Raw genomic sequence first — 22,255 nt, 5'->3', positions numbered from 1 at the left:
GTTGCAATGCTGTCATTGCACATTAAAGTTACACTCGCTCTTAAAGACAACCATATCCATGGGAGTTGATACGTTGTGTGTATGAGTTGGTGTCCGAGCAGAAACCTTGAGCTTACCATGTCCTTCTGGGAAGCCCAGTGCTGTGCTAATAGGGATGACCTGAAAATAAAATCTAGAATGAATGTTGCCTTGAGGGCAGAAGCATTAGTCAAGCAGTGAAGAAGCAAGTACTAATCCTTTCCAGTGTATGCTTTACTGTATAAAAATACATCCATTGTACGTGTGTCTCCGTTGCAGAGGTTGTTATTCCAAAAGGCCTTCAATTCTCAACAGTTAGTACATATTACTGTTATCAATCTGTTTCAACTCCATCACCTGCGAGACTTCAGCAATGAAACGGAGCAGCACAGCTACAGCCAGGATGAGCAGCTCTGCTGGACACAGTTACTGGCTCTCTTCAGTGAGTATGAAAACTTAATAATTTTTTTAATTTCTCTTTCATTTTTTATATGGAATCCATTAGTAATTTGCTGTCAGCATCTAACTTAATGGTTGTGTGAGATAAGTGATGAGAAAAGGGATGTTATGGGAGAAAGTTAAGAGAGGAGATGGTCACACAGGATTTATGTCTAGTGGTGATGACTAATGCTGGGCTTGCTCCTTTTGGAGCCTTACAGAGCTCTGCATCTGGCCCGTGATCAACTTGGCCTTGTTTGTAAACACCTAGATTTCTGAATAGCTGAATTTCTCCAGATTCCAGCCTGTAGTTGGTTCTGAAAGCACATGGTCATGCTGCTGTGGTCACTGTTTCTCAGCGTTGTGCCGTGGTGGGTCTGCGCTGGTGCCTGCCTGCAGAGCTGGCTGCGGTGGGTTTCTGTGCCTGCTGACCCAGGAAAGGGGATAAAATGCAGATAGTTGAGCCGGTCAGTTCTCATAAATAAATGAGTTAATATTTTTGTAATAGGCTTGTCTCGCTGGATTTTGTTAACTTACCAAAATGATTTACCATTACACTTAAGAAGGAGAGCGGGCAGAAAAAACCACGGAGGTTTTGCTTCATGGTAGAAAACTTTATTGAAAAAAGGATATTCTTGTCTGTTGGTGGATTTCTTTAATGTTAAGTAGTTGTGCTGCTGTGTTCTAAAGAACTAGCTCTTAAAAATTGGGTTTTATGGGTGGTATGTGTTTGAGGTTATTCGGTCAAATTTGAGGTGTCATTCCTGCATCATTTGTTTTGGGGTTTTTTGGTTTGTTTGTGTTTGTTTTTTTTCCTGCTCTGTTTCTAGTGTCCTTTCTTGGAGTTCTGTGCAAGTGTCCTTTACAAAATGACTACCAGGAGGACTCTGGGGCTGCGTATCCTCTTCCAGCTGTGAAGGTTTCAATGGACTGGCTGAAACTTAGGCCCAGTGTTTTCCAGGAGGCAGTGGTTGATGAAAGACGGTAGTGAGTGTTAATCTTTCTTTTGATACATTTAATTGTGTAAAGGAATAATAACTGATGATACACAAATTAGTAATGGGGAAAGTGATCGTATAACTCACTATTACAGACATCAAAATGCTAGAGAATGTATGTGCTATAAAAAGTTCATAAGACAAAACATGAGACTTGTGGGCTATATGAGCAAATTCACTGTTTGATTTGCTTTAGGTTTGCATGTAACTATTTTTTTTTAAGATCAGAGCGATCTACTTTTAATGCCTGGCCTGAGCATAACTACTGAGTGTACCCTTAGTCTACTCTGTTGTAAAGATTTCTCACATTTATTGAGGTAGGTGGCAGGACAATATTTTCATAATTTCATGCACTAAGCCATCTCTTGACAGTGCTGGAACCCAGTTTTCCTGGCTCATCACCCAGGGATTAAATTGAATTTAGTAGAGAGGGTCTTAAAATGTCAGCACAGGCATTACAGTTCTGGACTGTTGCTCTGATTTTTCACTTCTGCCTCTAATCTCATAAATTTAGGCTTAAATAGTTCAAAACTCACCAAGCTTTTTTATAGCCTGGTAACTCGTCATGAATTATAGCAATTCAATAAAGTGTTTCCGACCTGTGAGAGATTTCTTCAGATAGGAGTGACTGTTACGCAGTGGGATGAGTAGTATTCCTAGGATGGCCACTATAAGAAAAACAGTGTGAAAACAGCTTGCTTAGCTGCTCTTGTGCCGTGTGCCACAGTGGTTTCAGCGCTCTCTTGGTAGTGTGTGCTGTAAGATGCTAATCTAGCCAAGGCTTGCGTTTTCTGTATGTTGATGTATGGGAAGCAGGGGTCCCTATAACCTTGGTTTGCTAAATAAGTAATAAGTACTTGCTCAAATGTGTGCAAAACCTAAAGTCCTGTAGCTTTGAGAACTTCAATTCCTGAGTTTCTGAAGGCGAGATTAAGGAAAACAAGAGTTGACATTGTTTTGAGACAGTAGTAAGTATTACTGTATGCGTGTTTTCAAGGAAGACTTTATACCAGTATTTAATAGAGAAGATTACTACTTGATATAAGGTAGGCCTTGCAGAGAGGAGATGCAGGCAGTATCAAAATAAATCCTCAGGTGTGAATGTATACTTTAAGTTAGCCAGAATAGGTCCTTTTGCCCATAAAACTATCAGGTTCTCTTTAAAGAACATGTCTGGGTTTTTAGTCTGTGGTGTGATAACATGATGTTCCCAGTTACTCATTGTAGAAAGAAGTTGGAAGTGGGCAGCAAACAGCTGTAAATTACACAGGTGAACTTGAAAAGAGAGTTAAGTATTGCTAAGACTTGTCAAAATGGGCATTAGTAGCCATTACATTTGTTGTCCATCCTCTCCATTATTTGTAAGATGAGAGTTTTCTTTTTATTTCTATTGGAGGATCCTAATGAAAGTCATTTTGTCGCAGACAACACATCCACATACTCACCTTTATTGGCCTCCGTTTAATAACCTGATGTCTGGTTTATATAGAAAAATCTTCCTTACTCTGAATTCATACTTAATTGTGCTCTTGGTTCAAGAAATAATCCTCATTCCTTTTTAAAAATTCAGTTGTTCCGACTCTATGCTTATCATTCTCCTGTGGGTAATTAATCCTACCCCAAACCGAACAAGCATACAAAATAGGAAGGAAACGTGTTTACCTAGAAAAGTAGATGAATCCAAAGGCAAGAACTAAGCACGGAAATGACTATATCAAACTACTGTGTGGTCTTCGGAAATGAGTCTTCCAAACCTGCCCTGTGGAAGCCACATTAGGTCTAGGTTTTTGCATGTGTCACTACATCACTCTAATTCTTTAGAGATCTCTTATTAGGAAATCTCATTATTTCAAGTGTTGCATGGGAAGATTGCAGTTTACTGTAGGTTGCAACAGACTCTCACTCTCCCTTTTTTTCTTGTCAGTCATGGGAAGGAGCTCAGGTTAGTGTAGAGCATAAGCATGAACATAACGTTTCCAGTGCCTGCGGCAGCAGGAAAGCGGCTGAGCCCAGGCTTTTGGGTGCATTCTGCCATCCAGGTACCGGATGATGGCTGAAAGCCTTCCTGAGAGAGGATGGAGGTTCATTTCACTGACACGAAGCACAGTGGGTGCTTTAGAATAGATTGCCTGTTGTCTCCAAGGACTTCATGCCCGTCACTAAAGCAGAAGCAGGATACTTAGACTTTTGGGTTGGAGCTTGTGAAAAATAAGAGAAAGCAGACTGTTGGTGGCAGTTAAGTATTAACCACCTATGCAGTGATCGTTGCGACTTTTAAATTAATTGCTCCGGGGCCTTTGTCAAGAATTTCCAGTTGTTGCTTGTACTGATACTGCCAGTGCAAGGCAGGGAGACTGCAGTTAACCTCGAGTTTAATGGTCTTACTCAGTGCAGCTCTCACTTAGATCTTGGTAACTGTTGCAGTGCTACAGTACAGTGTTCTGTACTTCTGCACAGCAGTATCTTGATAAATTGTTTTGCTTCCCAACTGACTAATTTACTGTGTCTTTGAGAGCAGTCAGCTTTGGACCGGAAAACATGAATCGCAAACAGGTGCTCTGAACATTTGCTCATGCAATAGGTTCATCTAGTTAAACTCTGAACAGGCTTTCTGACTCGCTGGATAATGAACGTTATGCTGCGAGAGCCTGGCTTCCTTGGTAACTTTAGATTGGCTTTTAAAAGTTATTAATTTTTTCAAGAAAGTGGTCTTTTCCCTGACACTTGACAGAAACTCTATCTTTTCTTGGGAATCGGAGGGTCAATGGAAGCTGTGACTGTGTGACAGAGTTCAGTGTTTTCTTGGTAAGGCAAATGGATTCCATGTTCTGTAGTTTTCACTTAGTTTGTCTGTTTTCTGATTTGTAGCATATGGCCCTGGCTGATTTCTCTTCTAAACAGCTTCCAGCCTCATGAAGAAGATCTATCCAATAACAATGGTAAGGATGCTTCTAGTCTGTGCTGTAAAGAACTGGGAACGATGCGTGTGGTTTTTTCCTGACATTGTGGGGAATTGTAGTTGCAGAGCAAACAGGGAACAAGTTGTCTTCTGGTACTAGTGCGTACCCTTCTCGTGCTGAGCAGTCTTTGCCCTGCTTTATCATTCCTGAGCTCCTCAGATTGCAGGGTGGACCAGTACAATTGAGCATAATGAAAGGCTTTACTATGTATAGCAGCCTTGCTGAGGTACCACCTTATGATACTGTACTGAATGCATTCATCCTTTCCTTACATTGTTTACTGTCTGTTCAACAGCAACCCCCCTTCCAGAGGAATTTGAGTTGCAAGGATTCTTGGCTCTGAGGCCCTCGTTCAGGTGGGTGACAGCTGAAGGAAACTGCTCTCACTGATGTCACTACTTTGATAGACGTTGACCTGTTCCCTATAACATCTTATTTCTGAGTACTTTTTAATGAATGGATTGCTGTAGGTACCTTTGCAAAAGAACTGTAATAGGCAGTGCGGGACTTGAGTCCCCGTTGAGTAAATCTTCAGTAAAACTCTGGGGAAACTAGTGAGCCTATAATATTGCTTATGAGTTTTTTGTTTTTCTTCTGTAAACTGAAAGAGAAAAAAATTAAGTAGTGAGGAAAGGAATACTTTTACATGAAAGCAGCTTGATGTGGTTTTACTTTGCTGGTTTTTATACTGGTTTTTACTGTGTCTCTGTAACTAACATAATTTACAGGTGTCCCTGTACCTAGCGTCATGCACAAATGTTAACAATATTAGATGCATTCACTCAACTATTATTTTTGTGATTTTTGGTTGTCACACAGATGAACTTCTGTCTTTTTGTGTTTTTTTTTTTTAATAAAAAAAAGGCACCCCTTTAATATAGATGCATCTTGCCAGAAGAGAATTGCATCTGTAAATCAGATGTCCATAACTGACATGTTTTAAATAGGATCTGATGAAATTTCACAGTTTATAATAGAGGAATGCTGACCCCGTTGTATTTCTAAAGAAATATGATGTTGCAGAGGCTAACTGTCTAATTAATATCATCCCCTCTCTTATGTCAATACTAGGAACTTGGATTTTTCCAAAGGCCACCAGGCAATTACAGGAGATAAGGAAGGGCAACAACGTCGGATACGGCAGCAGCGCCTGATCTTCACAGGCAAATGGATTGCTGATAACCAGCCGAGGTAACTGCAAGTAGCATCTGTGTGTTTGAGTTGCTTCTGTAAGATTAGGTAACACAGGGGCCACACACAGTTGAGCTTTATTTTTCTCACTATTTGACACAGCAATTAGATATAACATGAATGGAAGATGCTGACAGCGCTGGTAACATGTTCTGTGGGTCAGCATGCCAGTGCTTCATAGACTAATCATGATAGGGAATGTATCTGGAGTAAAGCATCATGTCTGAGTCCTTTTTAGTGATACTGCAGCACAGCTAAGAGGAAAACAGTATTTGAAGTGGTAGCAAGAGTGTTAGCATGTGAGGTTATGTCCTGCTAGAGAATGCCCTTAGCTGGGACATGTGATGTGACATCATCTTGTTGTTGGGGTGAAGAGGTGCGTGGTGCATATGTTGACTTTCTGCCTTTGTAATTTGGGGAAGTGGGTTACCCTGTGGAAAACTATTCCGACGTGCTTTTCAATTCCTTTCTGTCTTTTTCAGGTTGATTCAGTGTGAAAATGAAGTAGGAAAGCTGTTGTTTTTGACGGAAATCCCAGAATTGTTACTAGAGGACCCTAGTGAAGCCAAAGAGAGTCTCGCCTTGCAGGAAACATCTATTGCAGAGCCACTATCTACAGATGGGAGCCCTGGACTCAAATCAGTTCTGTCCTCTGGCAGAAGCCTGAACAACAACTGTGATGCAGGAGAAAAACCAATGGTCACGTTCAAAGAGAACATCAAGCCACGGGAAATTAACAGAGAGCAAGGGCGAATCTATCCCCCTAAAGATGTAGGTAGGGAAAGACGGGACTATAGCAAAGGAATAGTAGCCAATAAGAACGATGGAAAGAAGGATAACAATAAAAGAAAGAATGAGACCAAGAAATGCGGCTTGGATAAGATGCAGGAAGCAGGAAAGCAGAACGTGGCAGTTCAGGTAAGCCTTTAGATCAAAGGGATACTGCATCTTAGGCAGTACGATGTTTGTGTCAGGGCCGCTGCTGCTTGTATAGAGTACAGTAAAGTTGAGGTCTCACTGTAGGCCCCGCAGGTACAGCTAATGCACAAAAAATAGAAAAACATCTGTCTCAAAGACGAGGTATTTGTGATCTTTGGGTCTCTGCCCTTTTCCTTGATGCTGTCTCAATTTGTTGGGGAGGAAAAGGTAGGGAGCAATGAAAGGTGATTTTGTTGTGTTAACTACCTTGAAAGCAAACTTCTACCTGTTGTTCCACAAATTATTTGTGCTACCAGGGCAGTTCATGTGGCCAGGTCTTAGTCGTGCTCTCAGGCTGTTGTGAAGGAACTGGGTACTCTGCATTTTTGGTTCGGTTGACACATTCAATAAATCAAACGCATCACAAAAGCACCCGGTCATTTCTGTGGAGTAGGATGCTGTGTACTGTGCGTGCAGTCAGGTGTCCCTCGGTGGAAGTAAGGAAAGCCACACCACACTTAAACCGTAATTCTGTGCTCAGGTGCTTGCTCAGAATTGTTAGTTTTCATACCAGCTGCTCTTTTCTCAGTCATGTTTTTGAGGCATGCTTTTTCCCCCTATTTCTGTGAGCATTAAGTACAAAAATGCTGACCTCGTAAGTAGATAGTGAATATAGTAGTCTGACTTCCATTGAGTTGTAGTAAATAAGGGTGTAGAGTTTCAGGCTTGATCTGATCTTTACCTGGATAGTTTGGCTGCATCTCAGTCGTTCCCTGATGGCGTCTGGAAGCATTTAATGATAGCGATGGAGACTCTATTATTTTCCAAGAGAAACTGCACTGTTCTTGCAAGTGGAAATTATTTCTTAATGCACTTGATCTCCCTTGCCTCTGTGTAAGACTATTACTGCTTCCCAGGGCAGGTCCACAGAATAACTTAATTCTTCCGCTTTGGAACTGCTCTGAAGGCCTGTGTAATTGAGGTCTTATTTTCCCTAGGCTAGACAAACCAGCCCTTTCAGTCTTTCCAGCTTGTGTTGTTAGGACCCCTGGATCATTTTTCTTGTTCTCCTCCTGATTACTTCTATGAAACACCATTGTTATGAAATGGAAGATGAACTGGCAGTGTTATTCAGTTGGTTTTGCGGGGGTTCCTACCCAGGAGGGTAGAGGGGAGTAGTCGACAGAAACCATGTGGCAATCATTTGTGAGTCCCCGAACAAGATGCTGGTATCTGAAAACCAATATAGGTGAGTTAGAATGGCAGGTTTCGTATTTATTTGTTGAACACATCTGGAATGCAGTTGCAGGCCTGAGCACAACTTCCAGTTTCAGTGTTCGTGCCCCTGTCTTGCAAAATAAGGACTTGAGGCTGATAAAACCCACTGGATCTTCTGAGAAGTATGTGTAGTTTTTGGATAGAGAAGATATTTTAATTTTAACTCAGTTGATGTATCAGAAATTTGCTTGTCTTAGTCTTAAGAGATAACAAACCCAGGAAGAACTTATTTCAAACCCAGCTGTAGCGGAATCTGTTCTGATGTGCTTGGTCACTCTTCATCTCTTGTTGAATAGAAGTTAATTTTGACTTTTTAGTTCCATCAGCTATATTTGTTATGGCAACTCTTCCAATGAAATGCCTTTTGTTTTACACAGTTCAGTGGACTTATTTATCCGGACCTACTCCAGAATATGGGGAGTTTCCTTCCCCCTTGCTGAGAAACCAGTGCAGGTTTTGTACCGATTGGTGGTCTGTTAGTGCTCTGCTTTGGCTTTCCTGGAGATTTCAGGCTTTATCTCCTCTGTGGTTCATTGCCTTCAAAAGCCTAAACGCTAGAAATGTTGCAGCTCCTACTTAGCAAAAACGTTAAGAATGTTACATGGAAGTAATTAGTCCTCTTTCACAGAGAAGTGGAAAACTTGCGCGCTCAGACAGGGTCATGAAAGTGTGGCATAAGTTGAGTGTCTGCTCTGTAGGGAAAATACTGTTAGGTGCCGAGGAAGGTTTAATGCAGACTTACTCAAGGTGTAACCTATTCTTAAGAGGTCATTGTGATGAAACGGTGATTCTCTCAGGCACCATGTAGGGACCCTCAGGACTACTAAGGGAGTAAATATTTAGTAGTATTGACACTTTTGAGGTGAGGTCAAGCAGAAGCAGGGAGGCAACTGAAATTTGTCTGTCTTGATTAATCAATTTTAGTTATTTAGCTTTTAAAAGTTAACTATAAATCATGCAGGGGGTCTTTTGGAAGCCACCTTTGGAAATGTGTTATAGCAGCTCTGAGTTTATGATGGACTAGATGGAGCTCATGTTTTGAATTCCCACGGCAGGAAGAGTGAATTCTCCAGCATTGCTATCAAAGAATACGTATATCTCAGTATGGGTTATAAAAATGTTTGGCTCATTGTAGAGAGAAAAGGGACAGCATGATGTAAGTTGAATATACAGAATGCGATGAAGGGCAAAAGTGGGCAGTGAACAGGTGCAGCATGAGCAGGGACTCCATCACTGATGGTGCTAAGCATCAGCCAGAACCTTGAGGTGGAGTTCCCTCCTGACTTTTTCTAGCGGGAGATCAAAAATACATCCAAACCTCCCAGTCTTACAATCTACTTTTTTAATTAAACACAAAAAAATAAACTACGCTCCCATAATTTCTAAATGGGGAAATTCAGATTTATTTGAAAAAGAACTCAAGGAAGCGTTTGAATGCATCTACCCCTTTACCGCTGTATTTTGGCAGAAAAGACCTGCGCTCTAACTCCTTTCAACTCAGCAGCACTAAATGTTGAAATAAACCCCACACCGTTTGGGTTTGTTTGGTTTGGATTCTTTTTAATTTGGTCCCTGATTAAAACCCCTTTCTTTCAATCACCTTTGAGGCTTGGCGTCAGGTCTGCTCCTGGGCCCTTTCTGTGTTGCCCGGGTTCCTTGCTTGCTGTCTTTTTCCTGCCTGCTCCATCTTGCATTCCAGGCAGTTCTGCCGAGCTGAACAGAAAGGGAAAGTAGTCTTCCCCTCTGTCTTCCTCTCCAGGAAGACCCAGACCGCAGCAGACTCAGAATCAGGTAAACATTACGTTATGTTCTTCTCTCTGCCTTTAACTGGTGCAGCTCTTTTAACAGAACATACAGCAGTTACACAGTAAACTGAAAGAGGTTACGCGCTTCTGCTATTTGTCTTGTATGCTCTCGGTCAAGAGAATTTCATATTATGTAGGAGTTTGTGCACATAAATCACCGTATGGATTAGGCTGAGAGAGTTCCCTAGGAAGAAGGTGGTAGCATTTGGTTTTTGAGGTGCTGCAGGTAAGTAGCATGAGTTAGGTTGAAGCAGTGCCCTAGAAGCATAATAGCATCTGCACTTTTTGTTTTGTTTTTAAGGCACTGCAGGTGAGCAGCATGGTAAGTTCTTTGTATGGTTTGAGGATATTATTATGTCCGCTTCCCACTGTCTCGCTAGAGAAGGAGCCCGTCGCAGTCTCCTGGGTAGATATCCTTACAGTGCTTTTGTGAGACCTGAGAACAGGCAGGGTTAACCTGCCTGAGGTCAGTGAGGAGGGAACTGGGTTCCCGTGTTCCAAGCCTCCCCTAATTACTTAGGGAAAAGAAAATAATCTCTCAGACAATCTGGGAGTTCGTTTTTTGGCTTGAGACATGATGTGGGTAATTACAGGGAAAGTTACCTAATTTCTTCTTTCTTCTGCATTAGGTGAAATCCCAGACGGAGATGAGGAAGACTCCGGTGTCTGAAGCCAGGAAAACACCTGTAACTCAGACTCCAAGTCAGGCCAGCAGTTCTCAGTTCATCCCCATTCATCATCCAGGAGCCTTCCCTCCCCTTCCTAGCCGGCCAGGTAATTTGTGTTGTTCTTTTGAAGTGTGATTTACTGTTGACTGCAAAGAAAATCCTGTAAGAGTGGTTGTTACAGCCTCTGAAGGTAGGAGCTGTTTTAATGAACATGTGTTCTCATGTTGAGAGTCTTACAAAGTAGTAAAGAAGGGGCATAGCAGAACTGAAACGAGGCAAGTTAGATTCCTTTTGCTTTGGAATCAAGGTCTGTCATGAAATCTGCCACCTTCCCTCTTGGTTAGTTGGGTGTGAGATCAAGGAGCTTCACAGTAAGCTGTTTCTGTAGTTAGTCAAAACATGACAAGGTCTTCTGCTAGCTCAGGAGGAAGCATTCACTCTGCGCAGGACTCCATTACAAAAGATCAGTCACGCTGCTTTCTTCTTTAAAGCTCAGTTTCTTTTGTAGTGGTGCTCATGTTTCAAGCTGTAATTTGTGTCGTCTTATTTGCTGCTGTGCCACATCGCATGTTCCCGTTTTGTTGTGGAGTGTTCCTGTCATACCTCGCTGTCCATGTTTGCTCACAAAATCGCTGGAAGCTGTATCTTCCCCGCAGCTGTTATGTGTAGTTGCTCAATATAAGACATCTTCCCTGTCCCAAAGTCAGCATAAAATCTGGCCTGTGAGACACACAATTAAAGCTTGCCTTCCAAACCTGGCTTTTCAGTGTGAACTACAGGAAAGGAATTCATCTGATGGATGGATTTGGATATGAGGGTTTGTTTGCTTACCATCTGTCTGTATCTAAATTGATCCCGAGACTGCTGGTCCTCTGGGAGGAGGCAGTAGACTTATCGATTGCTTCTGTCCATTGCTTCAGAAGTTTAGTCACTGAAAAAGTGTGCATTTGAGGGGGTGGAAACTTTGGGGTTAAAGCATCAAAACCCCCAGAATGATGATGAAAAAGGGGCGGGAAGGAGATCGAGGTGGGAGATCCGTGACTCGCCCAGATTCTGCCCTGGCTGGCTGTTATCAGTGCCTGGAATATTGCAAGAACAGTCGAGAGCAAACTCTGAATCCCCTTGCGGGGGTCAGAAAGGACATTATAGTGCACATATGCAAATTGTACTTGGTGCTTCCTGTCCTCATGGTCTAAACGAGCAAAATGGGAAGAAAAAAAAAACCTGACCACTAAATGTTTTCCGGAGGGAGCTACCTGCTCTGCCTAATTGCATTTAAAGGTGCGTTTTTATCTTTTCCAGGGTTTCCACCTCCAACCTACGTTGTCCCCCCTCCTGTGGCTTTCTCCATGAGCACAGGGTACACCTTCCCAGGTGGTGTTTCTGTCCCAGGAACCTTCCTCCAGCCCACAGCTCACTCGCCTGCAGGAAACCAGGTGCAAGGTGGGAAACAGTCCCACATTCCTTACAGCCAGCAACGGCCCTCCGGACCAGGGCCAATGACCCAGGGACCTCAGCAAACGCCACCCCCTTCCCAGCAACCCCTCTCATCTTTACCAGCTCAGGCAACAGCACAGTCCGCAGGCCAGTTACAGGTCCAAGCTCTGGCCCAGCAACAGCAGCAACAGTCCCCTACGAAAGCTGTCCAGGGCCTGGGGAAGAGCCCACCACACCACTCCGGATTCCAGCAGGTAAACTGGACTAATGTGATGCACTAAGCTTTGTTTAAAAATAAATGGCAACATTCAAGACTTATGTTCCTGGATTACCTTTTCGAAACTGTCATTGAAGACCTTAGCGTGGAGTTTTGATCTGTGAACTTCTCGGCAAATTTGGAAAAAGAGCTGAAGTTTAGTGAGTATGAACGTACGATTCTGTACTGAGGGGAAGGTACCTACTGGAATGAGAAGGTGGTCATCTGCTTTCTGTGTGTTTCTGTTTATAGACAAGGTGTGAAGGTGATATTTCTGATCAGGCATTTCTGTCTTAGACAGTTCTAGTTTTCTTGTGTGAGTAATGAGGTCTGAGTCTGACCTTCACCCGCACTTTCCTTTTGGCTAACTGGGTTGCAGTGTCAGTTCCTCACAGCTCTTAGTTTTATGCTCAGATGCTGGAGAAATCTCCCTTCTGGCATGTCTGGACTCGATGGTGAGACCCTCCTGGTATTCTGGGCAGCAAACTGCTGGCTCAGTACCTTAGTAAAGGTGTTTATAAGGTACTGGGTTAGAGTAAGGATTATACTTGGCTGTTGGTATAAAGCTTGACTAGGGAGTACTACTAGGTGCCTGTCAAGACTGTGCATTTTGGTGAATAATGTAGCAAATCATATGGAAATGTCTATAACAAGGAGCCAGATCAATAATTTAAATGGTCTTGGGCATTCAGTTAATATTAATTGTTCATACCTACTGGTGAAATTGTGTGTCTCTGTCTCAGTATCCGCAGACAGACTCATCAAAGCAGCTCTGGAACCCGGCTCAAGTCCAAGGCTCGCTGGGGAAGATCATGCCTGTAAAGCAGTCCTATTACCTGCAGGCCCAGGACCCTCTAAAATTATTTGAACAGTCATTACAGCCACCCGTGATGCAACAGCAACCTTTGGAGAAAAAAATGAAGCCTTTCCCAATGGAGCCATATAACCAAAACCCCTCAGAAGTCAAGGTGCCAGAATATTACTGGGACTCTTCCTATGGCATGGCTGACAACAGGGTGATGGCACAGCAGTCTAACATGGACCGCAGGGGAAAACGGCAAGGAGTCTTCCGCCCGGAGCAGGATGCTGTCTCCAGGATGACCTTTGAGGTAAAGATCCATGCTGTAAGTGGTGAAAACCAATGAGGCTCTGATATTCCTGACAACTCTGGGAGTTTTCCCCATTTCAGGAATGCCCTGTAGCCCCAAGCAAGTCAACGTGAGCTTATTTAGTAGGCAGCAGGGTATCAGTAAGTGGGATTCCAGCAAACGGTGATGAATTCTCCGCTTTGTCTGTGTGTGGGATCCGGCTCATGAGGATTTGGTTTCAAGTAGTTATCAGTCTTGTTCAGTGTAGATGTGACATTGATCTCTGTACTGTGTCTGCCAGGTCAAGAAACATGGCAGCTGATAGTTTTGGGGAAAACTCTTGTGTGGCAACTGATAAAAACCATAAAAGCCATCCAAATAATAGCAGTTGAATTATCACCCTTTAGATGAAAACTTAACACGCATTTATCATCTCAAGTGTGTTGAATGGCTGAGGTGGCAGTAGTCAGGTTGAGGCTAGAAACTGAAGATGGTAGGAGCAGTCTTGTCTTGGACAGATATTTTTTTTTATTCTGCAAATCCCACCACGCAGTGAGAGCTGAATGACTTACTTAGCTCTTGGTTGCACTAATGGAATACTTTGCTTCTGTTCATGCAGTTGTGCTTCATGTTGCTGCTTATAAAACCTGCAATCTTTGTTATTTATTAACAGTCCTGGAGTTGTCTGTGAGTGCTTTGGTGATGTTTATACGGAAACTTAAACAGAGGCCTCTTTAAACCTTTGGCCAGATACGCCTCTGTAAATGCACTCAGGATTTTCAGGAGGTTGGCTGAGATCACTTGGCTTATCCTTCAGAGAGAAAAGCCAGACAATATACAGGAGTCTGCCTCTACCCTGGTGTCAGGTTGTGGTTTATAGATGGAGATGGGGTCAAAGCCTTGTTCTTGTCCCTAAAAGGGAAACCGTGCCTTGTTGCAAGCACAGTGCAGTACGGACAGAAGCTGTGCCTGTGATGCTTGTGTTTTCAGCATCCCTCACAAACTTCTAGATGTCAACTTTGACCAGCACTTTGCAGGGTTTCTTAGTCCAGCGGTCTGGTCAGCTGTACCTTGGTGTAGCAGCTGTTAGCAGTGGAAGTAAGTTTCATGGGATTTAAACTCTCGCAAATAGAGGAGGAAAGAAGACGCAAACTCAGTTCTACTTGAAACCTAAATTACTCACAGGTCATCTGTAGAAGAATAACTGTAAGATTTCATGTTCCTTGTCCGTGAATGTGAAAACAAGTTCAGTATTTGTCATGAATTGCAATGGGAAGCACATGCTCTGCTAATTAAAACTAGCTGCCCATCATTTTGATGATGCAGTGCTCCTCCCAGTACGTGTTAGGCCACGATGTTAGTTTTATTTTCTGCTCAGCACTTTCTCTCTGCGTACCTTGACACACTTTTGCTGCATCGCTTTCTCCCCTTGCACTTCTGCATGCCGTCTTCCGCCTTTCTCATGCTGTTTTCTCTCCTCTCTGTCTCTTGCTGTTCCCCTTTCTGCCTTCTGTTGTCTCACTGTGCTCATTTCTGTCACTAGGACCCCAAGAGCTCCCCTCTGCTTCCTCCGGACCTGTTAAAGAGTCTGGCTGCCTTGGAGGAGGAGGAAGAGCTGATTTTCTCTAATCCTCCTGATCTTTACCCAGCTCTACTGGGGCCTCTCGCCTCTCTTCCTGGACGAAGCCTCTTTGTATGTATTTGACGTAATACTGCTGCTTCTCACTCTAGCTGGCATCTCTTTCTTCTGTGAAATTTTATAAGAAATGTGAAATTCCTTTCTCTCCCTGATCCCTCCTGTCCAATTCCCTTGACCTAGTGCAAGAGCTCAGACCAGCCGGAGGCAATCAGTATAGCTCTTGGGCCAAATCCAGGCCAGCAATTTTGTTCAGAAATAAAAACAGTGGGGGTTTTTGTAAGCACAGTCCACAGAATGCACTCTGCGTCGTTTAATCCACTCGCTCTTCCGCAGTTGTGCGGGGTTAGTAATAAGGGTGAGAGGGAGCACAGTGGAAGGTTCAGTTGTGGGAATTCACCAGAACAAGTGGGGCTTACCACAATCTGCATATAAAAATTACATAAAGGCAGGGGGAAAATGCCCTACTAAATGCAGAAGAGATTGTAGAAGAACAAGATGGCTTTGGAAGAAAATTGCAAGCAACTGGCTAAATAATCAGTAACTCCTATAGAAATACAGTCATTTTTGACAGACTGAGAGATTTTTTTTCTACAGTTATGTATTAGAACCTTCCTAGTTCACTGGCTGGAGGGTCTGAGCTGCTGAATTTGTAAGCTGCCTCTGAAAATGCAGTACGCCTTTCTAGTACGGCTACAAGCGTGTTCATTAACTACTACTATTTCAGATCAGTAGCAGTAACAAAGAAGAGTTATTTGTGACTCTACTCGAAATCTCTGATTAAGTCTATTCCTCAATTTTACATGCCATCCCAAGGAGCCCCTAGCAAAACAGACACCCCTTTCTGTCTCATTAGATACCCTCACTAAGAAACTAATAGCTGTTTCTTCAGCAGCTTCCTTTGAAGCTTTTGCAGTTGCTGTCTGCTGACAAATGGAAGGAAATTCTTCTCGGTGCAAGCTGTGTGGATATGCAGAGTGTGAATTTTGTCTGCCTTTTAAAATGTGCTTTCAAAGTAATGAGTTGTCACTTTGAAAATCTAACAAGCTAGGAGCTGCTTGCCAAAAATGAGGCTGTTTGTCTTAAGTTTACAGGATAAAAGCAAAGATATTCCAGATATTGAGATCACGTTTGAGAGGGACGCTAGCTCAAGTTGTTGTTGTTTGAACAATACATTTAAAAACATCTGACATGCTGAGCTGGTATGAGCGCAAGAGGGCTTATATTTGGAACAAGACTACAGCTTTCATTTTGGATCACACACAGTTTTACTTATGGCTTCACCAGTCCTATGGCTTGGTCATCCTGATCCTAAGTTTGGTGGTGGTGTTTGTTGTCCACCAGTCAAGCTTTATAAGTTTTCTTTGTTTTCTGCATGAATGATAACTGATCCTATTTTGTCCCTAAATAGGCTTGTGTCAGAGACTATTTTTCACTGCTTAATCATAGTAAGAACCAAAGAGAAAGCTGAGAAATATTATGCTGGAAATAACAACTGTATGAGAGAGGGTGACGTAGATGATGAAAAAAAGTTTTGGTCCATAGTATCTTAACAATGGACCCCCAGGGGAGTTTTGGAACCACTGTTATAAACACTGGAGGTTTTTTTTCTTCTTCTCTATAGTCATTTATAATGAAAATGGAGAGCATTAAATGAAACTTGGACTGTTTAACACAATTAAAAAAATCACAGCACTTGGCTGCCCTCACTGTCTAAGAATGTCTGTATAGCAGGGATGCTCTCAAAACCAAGAAATATTCTGTCATTAGCAACATACAAGAGTCTAATCATGTTTGAAGGAGTCCTGTGATTGCTGGGAAGGATCCTGTCTCATTTGTACAAGATTGTACACAACCAGAGGGGGGTTTTGGCAGGAATCTTCTCTCTAGATGTATCAGACAGAGTATTATGCTTACGATTTGCAAAGCTGTTCTGGCAGTTGGGTTTGTCTGAGACTCCCAGCTGTCATGACTGTTGATTTTCTTTTTTTTTTCTTTTTTTTTAGATATTTATTACACTTAGTAGGGAAACTACTGGTTTTCTGGCTTTTAGTTTGCTCCCCCTGTCCTCCAAGGTAAAAAAACTGGAGCTAAAATACAAGGAAGGCTTTAAATGTGACCAAAAAAACCTTGGCAGTTTCTGATAGTGTACTTTCCTCCTGCTCACTACGCTGAACACTAACTGCTTTTTCCCTTTTTGGTTTCTGAAGAAGTCCCTGCTGGAAAAACCATCGGAATTGATGTCTCAGTCATCGTCTTTCCTGTCCCTCAGTGGCTTTTCTCTTAATCAGGTAAGTGAGGACCAGACTCTGTGGCTCTTTGCTGTTTGAGCTTGCCATTAAACTAGGTAACGTGGCAGAAGTATGGGGATATCCTTAAGTACAAACCAATGGAAAACCTGAAAGAAATCCATATGGGTGTCTAATTTCAGTCTATATCAGCAAGATTATCTTTGCCTTTATCAGTTGTCTTCCCAAATGCATCCTAGCTATAGTTCTGCAGATGTACTGTTGAATATTGCTGAGTTGATGGGCCACTTGCTCTTAGTAGAATTGTGGAGTTGACTGAAACGGTGCCTCTCCAAGTGTTATCGTGCGTAGGTTTTTATTCCTGAGCAATGGATTACCACTGCTCTTCCAGAGAACTGAGCAAGGTCTTGATACAATTTTTTTGAGCACTGGGAATTTAAAGATTTTTTTTTGGAAAGCTTTGCAGTCCAGCCATGAGAAACCTGTTCTGATTCAGAATGGATGGACTTACTTCATGTTAAACAAAATGGTCAGAGGAGAGGGGGCTGGGGAGTGAAAAAGGAGTTAGGAAAATATTTTGATCTAACATTGCTTCCTTTGTACAGTCTCAGTGTTTGAAATAAATCCAACACCTAAACTCTTAAATTCATTTTTTTGCAGGAAAGATATCCAAATAACAGCATGTTCAATGAGGTATATGGGAAAAACATGAATACCAGCACAAAAACAGAAGTCACCCCTTCAGTTGCCCATCAGGAGACTTCACTATATTCTCTCTTTGAAGGGACTCCGTGGTCTCCATCCCTTCCAGCCAGCTCAGGTAATCCCACTATGATTTTTCTGTTGTCTAGTGATTTAAGAGGATTTGAGTTAATTCTGTACCTACTGCAAGTTAAACGTAACTGGAAATTAAAAAAAATACCTGCTTGACAAGATGTCTGAATCTTTCTGTTTGTTTTTCTTTATATATCCTCAGAAATATGAGGGGATTCTGTAATAAATGTAGCATAAGAACCTGGATTTTAATTGAAGTAGTTGAGAAGGATAAAAGATGTAGGAGGTGTTAAATCCTGAAATCCCTTTGACTTAGATTCCTGATAAGCATTTGGGTGTAGGGCTTCACCCTACAGCCATATACTTTGTGTTGCTTCTTTGGAAAAAGCAGGAAGAATTGGATTTCACAATCGATATTTGAAAGAGAAAGAAACTGTATGACTGAAGACTGTGAAGAAAAATATGACAGTGTTCTTGGGTTTTGGTTTGTTTGTTTTTTACTCTTAAGCAGCCTACGAAGCAAACCAGCTTCTTCCTAAGTAATTATCTTAAAGTCATAAAACATAACTATTATGTCCTGATTTTATTCTCAGTAAAAATCCAGAAGAGTGTGATGGGAGGAATTAGTTGAATTTAAGAAATTAGTGGATTTTAAATAACATCTGCACTGGATGAGATTTTTGGTTGCACAGAGACTTTTACCACCAACCAGGAATAACCGCTGTGGGTGAAATGGAAGGAGCTGCAAAGTGCTTTTATCCTAGCAGGGTTTATGGCTCACAGGATTTCAGCTTTCTCTCCCTTCATCTCTTTGTTCAAGACCACGTAGTCTCCTGCCACCCTGCCATGCTGTGGTGTCTTCAGGCAGCGTGCTCTCCTGCTGCAGATAGGCTTTTCCAAGCTTGCTCTCCTTTTGCTCGGTATTGGGTTCTGGTCTGAATTGCTTTAAGGCTCATAAAAGCGTAAAACATTCACGGACTTGGGAGTTGGAGTTGTAAACTTGCAAACTCCTCAAGGTCTAATGTCATTTTTTTTTTTAATTGGTTTGTCAAGCTTGGAGACAGGTATGGCGGTTTTTTTTTGTTTGAGAAAAGTTCTTCAAGAAACATGGAGAGAACTCTCTTTGGCTAGCCAGCCCTCTTGAGGTTTCCTGGTGTTCGGTTTTTTCTGGTAGGCACACGTGTGCCTTAAACACAGTCATTCTGTTCTTGTATATGCACAAAAATTTTCACTTGGAACTTAGGAATTTGCGTTACGCTCTTGTAATGGAGGGAATAAAAACTTACCTTGAGCATTGGAGGAAACTGGGTGATGGCAGAATTTGCAGCAGCATTAAGAAATTGAAAATTGGGAGGTTCCTGCTGTTTCTGTTGACCTTTTTCCTCTTGCTTTGTAATCATCAGATCATTCGACACCAGCCAGCCAGTCGCCTCACTCCTCCAACCCCAGCAGCTTGCCAAGCTCCCCTCCAACCCATAACCACAATTCTGTTCCCTTCTCCAACTTTGGACCCATTGGGACTCCAGACAACAGAGACAGGAGAGTCGCAGACCGCTGGAAAACAGATAAGCCAGGCAAGTGCTGGGTCCCAGCTTTGAGTGAAGCCAGCTGATGGCATTTGTTTCTCAGTGGTTTTGCTAGATTCCTTTGAACTTGTCTTTCTTCCATTTTAGCAATGGGAGGGTTTGGTCTGGACTATCTCCCAGCAACGTCGTCATCTTCAGAGAGCAGCTGGCACCAGCCCAGTGCTCCCAGTGGCACCTGGGCAGCCCAAGGCCCTCCCGCTATGGAGGACTCCTCAGCTGTGCTTATGGAGAGCCTGAAGGTATGTTTGTCTGAAGCTGCTCAGGAATGGGTGCTTGTCTGTGGGGCCGGAAGATCCGGTGATGGGCGTTAGCCTATTGCAAGTGTCAGAGTTCAGTGTCAGAAGCCGAAGGTTTTTCCTGCAGATTCACTTACACTGGCAATGTGGGAGGTGTGACCAGTGCTGGAAGATGTCACAGTTTTCCAGTTCTCGCTGTTCTAGAATGTTTTGCGGAACAAGACCAGGCTGGCAGAACTGGAAGAAATTCTAACGTTTGCTTTGACTAGTCTAAAATTAGTAATCGTTAATGTGGGATGAATTTTCATGGTAATGAGGATTCTGGAGGAGGATAAGCTTCTTCCAGGGAGCCTCTGTTTAGAAGGCCTTCTTTGAAGCCTGAATAACTTTCATGATAAGCCAGGTATGAGTGATAAAGAGAGGAGGGAGAATATAGACAACTGTCTCTGCGTTCTCATCTCTGAGTGGGGGCTGTGTAAGGCCAGGAGGTGCTAGCATTGGCTGTTTGTTTTTAGTCCATCTGGTCCAGTTCCATGATGCACCCTGGACCCTCAGCCCTGGAGCAGCTGTTAATGCAGCAGAAGCAGAAGCAGCAACGCGGACAAGGCGCCATGAACCCGCCGCATTGAGACAGAGGTGGCAACCCTTGCAAACGAAGGCTCCATAAACCATGGCATGTTGGGTTTGCAGGACTGGCCCACACAGTCCTGTGCAGGTGGCAGCCCTCTCTTCTGTTCCTTGCTGTCAGGAGGGCGTAAGTGCTCCACCAACCCACTGAGTGTGCACAAAACGACTGCAGTGCAAGAAAAACAACATCAGGAACTCTCCCATCCCCGGGCCCTTTGGAGGGAGAGAGGAACTGCTGTTTGTCTCACTCAGTAACCCGATATCACCGCCTCTCACCTTCTCCATCGTGCATGTCCCCAGCCACATGGGAAGTAAAAGCTGAGAACGAAGGGCAGATGGGAGAAGCCAATGAGAACTTCTCAATCCTTTTCCTCTCTTTGGGGAGATAAAATGGGAATCCATTAATGATTGCTTTGCTGACTGAGAATGTAGTTGAAATTACTCCTAAACATCTTTATTACTATCTCAGTAGTAAGATCACACTGAATTCTTCCGTACACAGACGTGCTTCGTAGTCAGTGTGTAGCAATGAAAGCCCCAGCTGCTGCTCGGGTCAGAGGTGGATGGTGGCGAGGTGGGGCTCTAGCTCCTGGGCTAGCGAAGGAGTTTCATAAAGGAGAGTCTGGCACTCGACACCACTTCACCTTTCACCCAAAGGCTTTGTCCAGCCCCAGGGTGGGTTAGAGACTCCAGCATGAAATGCCCTCCTTTCAGTAGGTGTTTGAGCTATAATCGGTGATGCGGGGCATTGCAGCACTCTGCTGGACGAGCAAGTTAACTGCTATGGGGTTTTAAATTAATGTTCGATTCCTGTACATTTTACTGTAGCATAGTGGCTAGCCCCACGAAGGGCAGGCTAGTCTGTGCATTCACAGCCTGACTCATTTTAATAGGTAGGTAGAAAGCTTTCAATGGGTTTTGGTTGGTTTTTTTTTTCTTTCTCTCTCCATCCTTCCATCTTCGCTGGACGCTAGTAGTTTTCATTACCGACGTGCGACATCTCACAGAAAATAATCAGGGGTCTAGCAGGGCTGGGTAAAACCTCCAGTCAGCCTGGACGGTGCGGAGCGTACGCACCCCTGCAGGCACACATCAGCTCTGCAGAAACCCGTCCCCCCCGTGCCCCCCGCCCCCAGCTGCAGCCCCAGACTTTCCGTTCCAGAATGAAATTCAAGGCAGCCATGGACATGCGCGTGAGACCTGCTCGCGGAAGAAAGCATAGTACTGTTCATAGATGAAAAGGTGCAGAAGGGAAAAGGAAGACGTTTTATTTTCTATTTATTAGGGGGAAGGAAGACTGGAAACTTGGTTAAAGAAAAAGATGGCATTTTGGTTAGGTTTCCCAGGGAAGTTACGGAAACAATCTCGATGTCCATTTGCTGTGTTCAGCAGTAGGGGGTTGTGTGAAGATTCAGGTTCTCTGAGCTGGAAGTCAGCTGCAGAGCAAAGCACATGCAGGAGCCGAAGTGACACTGGAGCCTGGGCAGCCCCAAAAAATACAAAAAGGGAAGAGGGAGGAGACACGATGCCCGCCCGGGGGCGTGAGCAGCTCCCCCGGGACCTCCACCTTAGCAACACCGACTGTCTTTGTTGCATTTTGAAGCTGTGTTTCCTTCAAAGAGTCCAAACAGCGAAGTTCCTGCCCAGTGGTAATATGAACCAAACTCCTCTGTACTGCTTTCCAGCCCTCCCAGTTGGTGTATGGAGCTGTGTGCCCAGGCAGCTGCCACATTCCGGTGTTTGAACTGTCGCTGGCTCTTGCACCCCAGACGAGCTAACCAGGTTTGCCACCTCACTCCCGGCAGTTCCAGGGTCCCAGCTGCACCATTCCACTTGTGCATGAGCATCTGGCCTCGGGAATGCGTCCGACGCTCGGCTGGGACTGCCCTTCTGCCCTCCGATGCCTGGGGGAGCGAGGGAAGGGGCCCCCAACAGAAACTGGTTTGTGTCGTAAGCTTTTTTTGTGTTTTTTGTCTGTCTGTGCAAGAACTGCAGCTGCTGAAATCAGCTTTGCCTTTAATTAAACCATGTTCTCTCCATCCAGGTCTGTGTGTCGTGTTTATTTCCTGTGTAACTCAGCAGCAGGCTTTCA

General features: G+C 43.5%; 1 protein-coding gene across 9 annotated transcripts in view; it reads left to right on the top strand.

The window, feature by feature from the left end:
- SMG7 (SMG7 nonsense mediated mRNA decay factor) overlaps positions 1-22,206 on the top strand; it is a 54,330-nt gene extending 32,124 nt beyond the window's left edge. For 6 of the 9 annotated variants that reach the window (XM_054211414.1, XM_054211419.1, XM_054211415.1 and 3 more), the window contains 15 exons: positions 298-460; positions 1,287-1,443; positions 4,323-4,393; positions 4,710-4,770; positions 5,486-5,605; positions 6,088-6,523; positions 10,236-10,380; positions 11,577-11,965; positions 12,711-13,076; positions 14,599-14,748; positions 16,902-16,982; positions 17,601-17,760; positions 19,118-19,288; positions 19,388-19,539; positions 20,052-22,206. In XM_054211414.1, coding sequence (XP_054067389.1) covers positions 298-460; positions 1,287-1,443; positions 4,323-4,393; positions 4,710-4,770; positions 5,486-5,605; positions 6,088-6,523; positions 10,236-10,380; positions 11,577-11,965; positions 12,711-13,076; positions 14,599-14,748; positions 16,902-16,982; positions 17,601-17,760; positions 19,118-19,288; positions 19,388-19,539; positions 20,052-20,165 — 2,736 coding nt within the window. In that variant the 3' untranslated portion in view covers positions 20,166-22,206. The remainder of the gene's footprint in view (positions 1-297; positions 461-1,286; positions 1,444-4,322; positions 4,394-4,709; positions 4,771-5,485; positions 5,606-6,087; positions 6,524-10,235; positions 10,381-11,576; positions 11,966-12,710; positions 13,077-14,598; positions 14,749-16,901; positions 16,983-17,600; positions 17,761-19,117; positions 19,289-19,387; positions 19,540-20,051) is intronic. The other 3 variants (XM_054211421.1, XM_054211420.1, XM_054211422.1) reach the window with 3 other exon arrangements.
- Positions 22,207-22,255: the final 49 nt, after the last annotated feature.

This window comes from Rissa tridactyla, chromosome 8, assembly GCF_028500815.1.
Source record: "Rissa tridactyla isolate bRisTri1 chromosome 8, bRisTri1.patW.cur.20221130, whole genome shotgun sequence".
Lineage (NCBI taxonomy): Eukaryota > Metazoa > Chordata > Aves > Charadriiformes > Laridae > Rissa > Rissa tridactyla.
The sequence above is the reverse complement of the archived record's forward strand: the minus strand, read 5'-3'. Positions and strand labels throughout refer to the sequence as shown.